The sequence below is a fragment of the Caloenas nicobarica genome, chromosome 32 (genome assembly GCF_036013445.1).
Source record: "Caloenas nicobarica isolate bCalNic1 chromosome 32, bCalNic1.hap1, whole genome shotgun sequence".
NCBI lineage: Eukaryota > Metazoa > Chordata > Aves > Columbiformes > Columbidae > Caloenas > Caloenas nicobarica.
In genome coordinates this window covers 344,077-353,225 of record NC_088276.1, presented here as the reverse complement: position 1 = coordinate 353,225, position 9,149 = coordinate 344,077, and the positions used below count along the sequence as shown (strand labels likewise).

General features: G+C 71.3%; 3 protein-coding genes across 4 annotated transcripts; 1 reads left to right on the top strand and 2 right to left on the bottom strand.

Moving 5' to 3' along the window:
• Positions 1-951: 951 nt before the first annotated feature.
• On the bottom strand, positions 952-4,501 carry LOC136000353 (putative nuclease HARBI1). 2 transcript variants are annotated; one of them, XM_065654129.1, is made up of 3 exons: positions 3,770-4,501; positions 2,473-2,611; positions 952-1,647 (listed from the first exon to the last, which is right to left on the bottom strand). In XM_065654129.1, exons 1-3 carry the CDS (start codon positions 4,421-4,423, stop codon positions 1,046-1,048), a joined length of 1,395 nt encoding a protein of 464 aa, XP_065510201.1. In that variant the 5' UTR covers positions 4,424-4,501; the 3' UTR covers positions 952-1,045. The 2 variants fall into 2 exon arrangements, with proteins under 2 accessions (XP_065510201.1, XP_065510202.1); XM_065654130.1 differs by having other exon boundaries at positions 2,473-2,566.
• A 937-nt stretch (positions 4,502-5,438) lies between these two features.
• LOC136000269 (proline-rich protein HaeIII subfamily 1-like) lies at positions 5,439-6,638 on the bottom strand. Its single transcript, XM_065654048.1, has one exon. It carries the CDS (start codon positions 6,636-6,638, stop codon positions 5,439-5,441), a length of 1,200 nt encoding a protein of 399 aa, XP_065510120.1.
• Positions 5,608-9,138, top strand: LOC136000354 (RNA-binding protein 4-like). The gene is made up of 4 exons (XM_065654131.1): positions 5,608-5,672; positions 6,963-7,384; positions 8,127-8,825; positions 8,909-9,138. Exons 2-3 carry the CDS (start codon positions 6,973-6,975, stop codon positions 8,816-8,818), a joined length of 1,104 nt encoding a protein of 367 aa, XP_065510203.1. The 5' UTR covers positions 5,608-5,672; positions 6,963-6,972; the 3' UTR covers positions 8,819-8,825; positions 8,909-9,138.
• The last annotated feature ends 11 nt before the right edge of the window (positions 9,139-9,149 follow it).

The following is a 9,149-nucleotide window of genomic DNA, read 5'->3' as shown; positions in this document are numbered from 1 at the left end:
GGGGCGGCCGTACGCGCGCAAGATGCGGCGCGACGCGGTGGAGATGCGGTACGCGCTGCAGCAGCGGCGCCGCGCCGCCGCGCTGCTGGGGGGGCCGCCGCCCAACGGGCCCCCCGGGGCCGCCGCGACCGCGGGGGAATAAAAGCGGCGGGCGCGGTGGGAAATAACGTTTATTGGCCGTGGAATGAGGGGGCGAAGCGCCGAAACGGGGACACCCCCCACTGCTTCGGGCACCCCCCCGTGTTGGGGACAATCATGGGGGACAAGGGGATCCCCCCCCCAAAACCTGCGGCCAGTGTGAAGGTGGGGGGGGGGGTCCCCCTGCGACCCCCTGAGGGGACAGAGCCCCCCAAATTAGAACACAGACCCCCATCTGCGGGCACTGAACCCGCCAGAGATTCAGAGCCCCCAAATTGGGCCTCAGATCCCCCAAATTAGGATCCAGACCCCCCAAATTGGGCCTCAGATCCCCCAATCACCACATGGGCCCCCCCAAATTTAGACTCAGATTCCCCAATCAGGACATGGACCCCCCCAAATTGGGACCCAGACCCCCCAGTGATTCAGAACCCCCAAATTTAGACTCAGATCCCCCAAATTGGGGCCCAGACCCCCAGAGATTCAGAACCCCCAAATTTGGACTCAGATCCCCCAATCAAGACATGGACCCCCCCAAATTGGGACCCAGACCCCCCAGAGATTCAGAACCCCCAAATTGGGCCTCAGATCCCCCAATCACCACATGGGCCCCCCCAAATTTAGACTCAGATCCCCCAAATCGGGACCCAGACCCCCAGAGATTCAGAACCCCCAAATTTGGACTCAGATCCCCCAATCAAGACATGGACCCCCCCAAATCGGGACCCAGACCCCCCAGAGATTCAGAAGCCCCAACTGGGCCTCAGATCCCCCAATCACCACATGCCCCCCCTCCCAAATTTGGACTCAGATCCCCCAAATTGGGGCCCAGACCCCCAGAGATTCAGAACCCCCAAATTGGGCCTCAGATCCCCCAATCACCACATGGGCCCCCCCAAATTTAGACTCAGATCCCCCAAATCAGGACCCAGATCCCCAGAGATTCAGAACCCCCAAATTTGGACTCAGATCCCCCAAATTGGGGCCCAGACCCCAGAGATTCAGAACCCCCAAATTTAGACTCAGATCCCCAATCACCACATGGGACCCCCCAAATTAGACTCAGATCCCCCAAGCCGCCCCATATCGGGTGGGGGTCCATCTCACACCTCCCCTCCCTCACCTGCTGCACCACCCGCGCCCGCACGGCCCTCCCCTCGCTGCACCCCCCGCCGTGCTGGGGGGGCCCCGCGCTTTGTTGGGGGGCGTCCGGCGGGGCCCCCTCGTCGGGCTGGTGGGGCCCGTCGGGCAGCGGGAGGCGGCGCCGCAGCGCGATGTTGTGCAGGACGCAGCAGGCCAGGAAGATGCGGCACACCTTGGGGGGGGCGTACTGCAGCGGGCCCCCCCGCGCGCGGTCCAGGCAGCGCCAGCGGCGCGGCAGCAGCCACAGCGTGCGGCGCAGGGTGCCCAGCGCCCCGTGGTGCAGCGCGTTGTAGCGCAGCTCGGCCGGGCCCCGCGGCGCCGCGATGGGCGTCAGCAGCCACGGCTTCAGCGGGTAGGTGCCGTCACCTGGCAGCGGGGCGGGGGACAGACACGGGGACACGCACATCACCCCCAGACCCACGGGGAGAGCTGAGACCCACAGGTGAGCCCTGAGACCCACGGGTGAGCCCTGAGACCCCCACGTCACCCCCAGACCCACTGGGGAGAGCTGAGACCCACGGGTGAGCCCTGAGACCCCCATGTCACCCCCAGACCCACAGGGGAGACCTGAGACCCACGGGTGAGATGTGAGACCCACACGTCACCCCAGACCCACAGGTGACCCCTGAGACCCCCATGTCACCCCCTGACCCACAGGGGAGACCTGAGACCCACAGGTGAGCCCTGAGACCCACGGGTGAGCCCTGAGACCCCCACGTCACCCCCAGACCCACGGGGGAGACCTGAGACCCACGGGTGAGATGTGAGACCCCCACGTCACCCCCAGACCCACGGGGGAGAGCTGAGACCCATGGGTGAGACCTGAGACCCCCACGTCACCCCCAGACCCACGGGGGAGACCTGAGACCCCCATGTCACCCCCTGACCCACAGGGGAGACCTGAGACCCACGGGTGAGACGTGAGACCCACACGTCACCCCCAGACCCACAGGTGACCCCTGAGACCCCCATGTCACCCCCCAGACCCACAGGGGAGACCTGAGACCCCCATGTCACCCCCAGACCCACAGGTGAGACCCGAGACCCACAGGTGAGCCCTGAGACCCCCATGTCACCCCCAGACCCACGGGGGAGACCTGAGACCCACAGGTGAGCCCTGAGACCCACGGGTGACTCCTGGGACTCCCCCAGCCCCCCAGGTGTCCCCCGAGACCCCCGGTTGCCCCTCACCCAGCAGCCAGGCCCCGTCGGGCCGCGTCCCGTCCAGCAGCCGCGCCAGCGCCGAGTTCTCCAGCACCGCCGCGTTGGGGCAGGACCCGGGGAACTTGGCCACCACGTTGGTGATGGCGCCGGCGGCATCACAAACCACCTGCGCGGTCACCGCGTCACCCCGGGGCACCCCCAGGGCCCCCTGGAGACCCCTGGGACCCCATGGTCACCCCTGGGACCCCCCCAGTCACCCACAGAACCCCTGGAGACCCCTGAGACCCCCTGGTCACCCCTGGGACCCCCCAAGTCACCCCTGGGACCCCCAGGTCACCCCTAAGGACCCCCAGGTCAACCCCAGACCCCCTGGTTACCCCCAGGGCCCCCTGGAGCCCCCTGAGATCCCCACATCACCCCCTAGGTGACCCCCCCAGCCCCCCAGGTGACCTCAGGTGACCCCCAGCCCCCCAGGTGACCCCCAAGGTGACCCCTGAGACCCCAGACCCTCCAGCCCCTCACGTGACCCCAGGTGACCCCCCCAGCCCGCCAGGTGACCTCAGGTGACCCCCCCAGCCCCCCAGGTGACCCCTGAGACCCCCAGACCCTCCAGCCCCTCACGTGACCCCAGGTGACCCCCCCAGCCCCCCAGGTGACCTCAGGTGACCCCCCCAGCCCCCCAGGTGACCCCTGAGACCCCCAGACCCTCCAGCCCCTCACGTGACCCCAGGTGACCCCCAGCCCCCCAGGTGACCCCTGAGACCCCCAGACCCTCCAGCCCCTCACGTGACCCCAGGTGACCCCCCCAGCCCGCCAGGTGACCTCAGGTGACCCCCCAGCCCCCAGGTGACCCCTGAGACCCCCAGACCCTCCAGCCCCTCACGTGACCCCAGGTGACCCCCCAGCCCCCCAGGTGACCTCAGGTGACCCCCCAGCCCCCAGGTGACCCCTGAGACCCCCAGACCCTCCAGCCCCTCACGTGACCCCAGGTGACCCCCCAGCCCCCCAGGTGACCCCAGGTGACCCCCCCAGCCCGCCAGGTGACCTCAGGTGATCCCCAGACCCTCAGGTGACCCCAGGTGACCCCCCAGGTGACCCCAGGCGACCCCCAGCCCCCCATGAGACCCCTGAGACCCCCAGACCCTCCAGCCCCTCGGGTGACCCCAGGTGACCCCCAGACCCTCAGGTGACCCCAGTGACCCCCCAGGTGACCCCCCCCAGCCCCCCTGGTGACCTCAGGTGACCCCCAGACCCACAGGAGACCCCTGAGACCCCCAGACCCTCCAGCCCCTCGGGTGACCCCAGGTGACCCCCTCAGCCTCACCTGCGCGTTGACGGAGTGGAAGTTGCCGGCGTTGCGGTAGGCGGGCTCGTCGCGGGAGGGCGCGCGCAGCGCCACGTGCATGGCGCCCACCAGCCCCAGCACCCCGGGGAACGCGCCGGCGGCACCGGCAGCGGCGGCGGCGCCGACGGCGGGGAAGGCGATGTGGCGGGCGGCGCGGCGCCGCAGCGCCTCCAGGAACTGCGCCAGGCAGTTGGACACGGCCGACTGGCTGATGCCGGCGGCCGCGCGCGTGGCCGCCTGGAAGGAGCCCGAGGCCAGGAAGGCCAGAGCCGCCGTCACCTTGACGGCCACCGGCAGCGCGTGGCTGCGGCCCGTCAGGCTCTCCAGGTCGGCGCCCAGCTCGCGGCACAGCGCCGCGATGGCCGCCTTGTCCAGCCGGTAGCGCCGCAGCACCTGCTCCTCGCTCAGGTCCAGGAAGGAGCAGCGCGCCCGGTACACGCGGTGCTCCGGGTAGAACCGGCGCCGCCGGACGCGTTTGCGGCGGGGCGGGGAGGGGGACGGGGCGGCGGGGGGGCCGGCGGGGACAGCGGGGACAGCGGGGACGCCCCCTCCCCCGGGGACACCCCCCACGGTCGCTGCCTCCCCCGCCCCGCGCTCCCGCACCCGCCGCAGCAGCAGCACCGGGGCCGACATGGCGGGGGCGGGGCTAGGGTGGAGGGGCGGGGCTAAGTGCGGGAGGGCGGGGCTAAGTGCGGGAGGGCGGGGCTAAGTTGGGAGGGGCGGGGCTAAGTTGGGAGGGGCGGGGCTAAGGATGGGAGGGGCGGGGTTAAGTGCGGGAGGGCGGGGCTAAGTGCGGGAGGGCGGGGCTAAGGATGGGAGGGGCGGGGCTACGGTGGGAGGGGCGGGGTTAAGTGTGGGAGGGCGGGGCTAAGTGCGGGAGGGCGGGGCTAAGGATGGGAGGGGCGGGCTACGGTGGGAGGGCGGGGCTAAGTTGAGAGGGGCGGGGCTAAGGTGAGAGGGGCGGGGCTACGTGCTGGAGGGCGGGGCTAAGTGCGGGAGGGTGGGGCTAAATTGGGAGGGCGGGGCTAAGGATGGGAAGGGCGGGGCTAAGTGCGGGAGGGCGGGGCTAAGGCTGCACACAGAATGGTGCTGTGCAGGGAGGGGCGGGGCTAAGTGCCAGAGGGCGGGGCTAAAGGCGGGAGGGCGGGGCTAAGGCCGCACACAGAACGGTGCGGTGCAGGGAGGGGCGGAGCCCCGGGAGTGGGCGTGGCTCCAGAGGAAGGCGGGGCCCCAGCAGAGAGGGGCGGGGTTCCAGGTGAGGGGCGTGGCCCTGCGGGAGAGGGGCGGGGCTCAGGCGCAGCGCCAGCCTATCGGAGCAGAGCTCTAGAGAGAGGGGCGGGGCTCTGGCGGAGGGGGCGGAGCTGCGCGCCGCGGAGGGGGCGGGGCCACGCCCGGTCGCCGTCGCTCCCGGTGGCCGCGGGGGATCCCGGTGAAGCCCGCGGGTGCCGGTGCCGGCAGGGGCGGCCTGCCCGCTCCGTCCCCGTCCCGGAGGTCGGTCCCGGTGCGGTGCGGTCGGTCCCGGTCCCGCTCCCGCTCGGGCCCGGCCCGGCCCGGCCCGGCCGCCCCCGCTCCCGCCGCCGCCGCCGCGACCCCGCCGGCTCCGCCAGGCCACGCCCCCTCCCCGCGCCCCGATTGGCCGCCGCCGCCGTCACGTGCCCACAGGTTCCCACGCGATTGGCCGGCGGGCGCGCTCGGGCGGTGACGTCGTCCGGCGCGCGGGGCCGGGCGGCGCCGCCTCCCGACGCTCTGCGCCAATCGGCTCACGCCGTCTCGCCGCTCTCAGCCAATCGGCGCGGGCGGTGGGCGCCGCGGGGGGCGGAGCCGCAGCTGCCGCCATTTCGTCGCCGTCACCGTCCCGGCCGGAGGGAGCGCGGGCGCCGCGGTGAGAGCCGGGCCCGGCGGGGCCCAGCGGGGCCGGGCGGGGCGCCGCGACCGGGCCCGGGCCCTGCGGACCGGGGGGCGGCGGGACGGGGCCTGGGGGGGCTCCGGGTTCGGGCCGTGCGGCCTGAGGGGGGAGCGGGGCCTGAGGGCGCTCCGGGGCCTGAGGGGGGAGCGGGGCCTGAGGGGGGAGCGGGGCCTGAGGGGGCTCCGGGGCCTGAGTGGGGAGCGGGGCCTGAGGGCGCTCCGGGGCCTGAGGGGAGCGGGGCCTGAGGGGGGAGCGGGGCCTGAGGGCGCTCCGGGGCCTGAGGGGGGAGCGGGGCCTGAGTGGGGAGCGGGGCCTGAGGGGGCTCCGGGGGCTGGGGGGGATCTGAGGGGGCTCTGGGGCCTGAGGAGGCTCCATGGGCTCAGGGGGCCTCCATGGGGCTGAGGGGGGAGCGGGGCCTGAGGGGAGAGCGGGACCTGAGGGGGCTCCGGGGACTGGGGGGGAGCAAGGCCTGAAGGGGCTTCGGGGGCTGGGGGGGGATCTGAGGGGGCTCTGGGGCCTGAGGAGGCTCCATGGGTTGAGGGGGGCTCCATAAATCGATGGGGGTCTCCATGGGCCGGGAGGGAACTCCATGGGCTGAGGGGGTTCTATGGGCTGAGGGGGCTCCATGGGCCCAAGGGGGCTCTGGGACCTGGGGTTGTATGGGCCAATGGGGTTGTATGGGCCGATGGGGTTCTCCATGGCCTGAGGGGGTTCTCCATGGGCCGAGGGGGCTCCATGGGCCGAGGGGGCTCTGGGACCTGGGGGCTCCATGGCCTGAGGGGGTTCTCCATGGGCTGATGGCGTTCTCCATGGGCTGAAGGGATTCTCCATGGGCAGAGGGGGCTCTGGGGCCTGAGGAGGCTCCATGGGTTGAGGGGGACTCTGGAGGCTGGGGGGGCTCCATAAGCCGATGGGGGTCTCCATGGGCTGAGGGGGCTCCATGGGCCAAGGGGGCTCTGGGACCTGGGGGCTCCATGGGCTGAGAAGGTTCCATGGGCTGGCGGGTCTCCATGGGCTGAGGGGGCTCTGGGGCCTGGGGGGCTCCATGGACTGATGGGGGCCCCATAGGCCAGGGGGGCTCCATGGACTGATGGGGTTCTATGGGCTGAGGTGGCTCCGGGCCCTGTGGCCTGAGGGGAGAGACCCAGGAGGGTTTGGGGGCCCCCGAGGGGGTTTTAGAGGCGGGGAGGCGGTTTCAGGCCCCGGGGCTGGGCCGGGGGGGCCGTGGCCGATCTGGCGTCTGAGCCGCCGCTTCCCCCGCGTCAGGCTGGGCAGGATGGTGAAGCTATTCATCGGGAACCTGCCGCGCGAGGCGACGGAGCAGGAGATCCGCTCGCTGTTCGAGCAGTACGGGAAGGTGCTGGAGTGCGACATCATCAAGAACTACGGCTTCGTGCACATCGAGGACAAGACGGCGGCCGAGGACGCCATCCGCAACCTGCACCACCACAAGCTGCACGGCGTGTGCATCAACGTGGAGGCCAGCAAGAACAAGAGCAAGGCCTCCACCAAGCTGCACGTGGGCAACATCAGCCCCGCCTGCACCAACATGGAGCTGCGCGCCAAGTTCGAGGAGTACGGCCCCGTCATCGAGTGCGACATCGTCAAGGATTACGCCTTCGTGCACATGGAGCGGGCGGAGGACGCGGTGGAGGCCATTCGCGGGCTGGACAACACCGAGTTCCAAGGTGATCCAGCGCTCGGGTAGGAGCCGCGTTCGCGCCGCCGGGGGCCCTTCGGTGCCTTTCGCTTCGTTCCCGGTGCTCTGGGCTCCGGCTCTCGGGCTTGAGCGTTGCCAGCAGCTTCGGGAGCCGCGTTCTCCCCCCGTCCTGTGTCACTCGCGGGTGTCATAGAATCGTAGAATCACAGAGTGTCAGTGTTGGAAGGGACCTCGAAAAATCATCTATTCTGGAGCAGGAACACCCAGATGAGGTTGCACAGAACCAGGCGGGTTTGTATGAATCCAGAGGAGACTCCACAACCCCCCTGGGCAGCCTGGGCCGGGCTCTGGCACCCTCACCGGGAACAAGTTTCTTCCCATATTCAAGTGGAACCTCCTGTGTTCCAGTTTGCACCCGTTCCCCCTTTGTCCTGTCCCTGGTTGTCAGCGATGGCTCCATCCTGACACTCCCCCTTTACATATTTATAAACCCGCACGGGGTCGGTGGCTTCGCTGGTGGGCGGCGCCGCGTTTTTCTAGGAAAAGGGGGAGATTTGTCCCTGAAGCGGCACTTTCGGGGCGTCCACGCTGCCGGACACTGGGAACGGGGCGGGGGAAGCAAGGGCGATAAAGGGCGAAGCGGAGCCGCCAGCTCCACGTCCGTGGCGGCTCCGAACCCCCCGGTTCTGCGGGGTCGTGGCAGCTCAGCCGGTTCCCTCCGTGCCACCGTCGCTGCGGCGTAACCGGCGGCTCTCGCGTCTCTCCCCAAGGCAAGCGGATGCGCGTGCAGTTGTCCACCAGCCGGCTGCGGACGGCGCCCGGGATGGGAGACAAGAGCGGCTGCTACCGGTGCGGCAAGGAGGGGCACTGGTCCAAGGAGTGCCCGGTCGACCGCCCGGGGCAGGTGCCGGACTTTGCTGAGGCCTATACCGAGCAGTACGGCGCCGTGCGCACCCCCTACGCCGCGGGCTACGGTGACGCCGTCTATTACGACGAGGCCTACGGTGGGATGGCCGACTACTACAAGCGCTACCGCGTCCGCTCCTACGCCGCGGCCTCGGCGTACGACGCCTACGCCGAGCAGACCATGGCCCAGTACTCCCAGTACGCCCAGTACTCTCAGGTCCAGTCCTCGGCCGTGGCCGCCAGCACCGCCATGGCCGCCCGCATCCCCACCACGCTCGACGCGTACGACCGAGCGCTGCTGCCCACCCCGGGCGCCGCGGCTGCCGTCGCCGCCGCCGCCACTGCTGCCGCGGCCGCCGCCTCCTCTTCCTATTACACGCGGGACCGGAGCCCCCTGCGCCGCGCGGCCGCCGCGGCCGGCACCGTGGGAGAGGCCTACACGTACGAGCGGGGGCAGCTGTCGCCAGTGTCCTCGGTGGCCCGCGCCTCGCTCTACGACGTGCAGCGGTTCGAGCGCGACCCGTACGGCGACCGAGCGCGGTACTCGGCGTTCTGAGCCTCAGGTGAGTGCCGGTGCCGCGGGGGCCGCTCGGCCTCGCCGGCGCCGGCGCTAACGGGGCCGTTTTTTCCCCCCCGCCCTGTGCAGGAGGCACCGCTGCGGCCGAGCACCGCGCAGCACCGGGGCCTCGCCGCCGCCGCCGCCCCCCCGGATCTCCCCCCCGTTCCCCGGACGCCGCCGCCGCGCCAGGTCAGACGTGTCCCCGCGCCGCCGCCGCCGGCACCGTCACCGCGTCGCTCCCTCCCCCGGCACCGCGGGACGGGGGTCGTGGGTCCGGACATCCCCCCGAGCGCCCCCCCCACCTCGTCGCCGGAGCGGGTCCCCGTCG

Bases quoted from the DNA above. Each gene is read 5' to 3' on its own strand.
- LOC136000269 (XM_065654048.1), bottom strand. From the start codon at position 6,638: ATGGAGCCCCCTCAGCCCATGGAGACCCCCATCGGCTTATGGAGCCCC.
- LOC136000354 (XM_065654131.1), top strand. From the start codon at position 6,973: ATGGTGAAGCTATTCATCGGGAACCTGCCGCGCGAGGCGACGGAGCAG. The intron at 7,385-8,126 runs GTGATCCAGCGC...TCTCTCCCCAAG, and splicing joins GGACAACACCGAGTTCCAAG to GCAAGCGGATGCGCGTGCAG.
- LOC136000353 (XM_065654129.1), bottom strand. From the start codon at position 4,423: ATGTCGGCCCCGGTGCTGCTGCTGCGGCGGGTGCGGGAGCGCGGGGCG. The intron at 2,612-3,769 runs GTGAGGCTGAGG...GTGACCGCGCAG, and splicing joins TCCACTCCGTCAACGCGCAG to GTGGTTTGTGATGCCGCCGG. The intron at 1,648-2,472 runs GTGAGGGGCAAC...CCCCGCTGCCAG, and splicing joins CGACGGGGCCTGGCTGCTGG to GTGACGGCACCTACCCGCTG.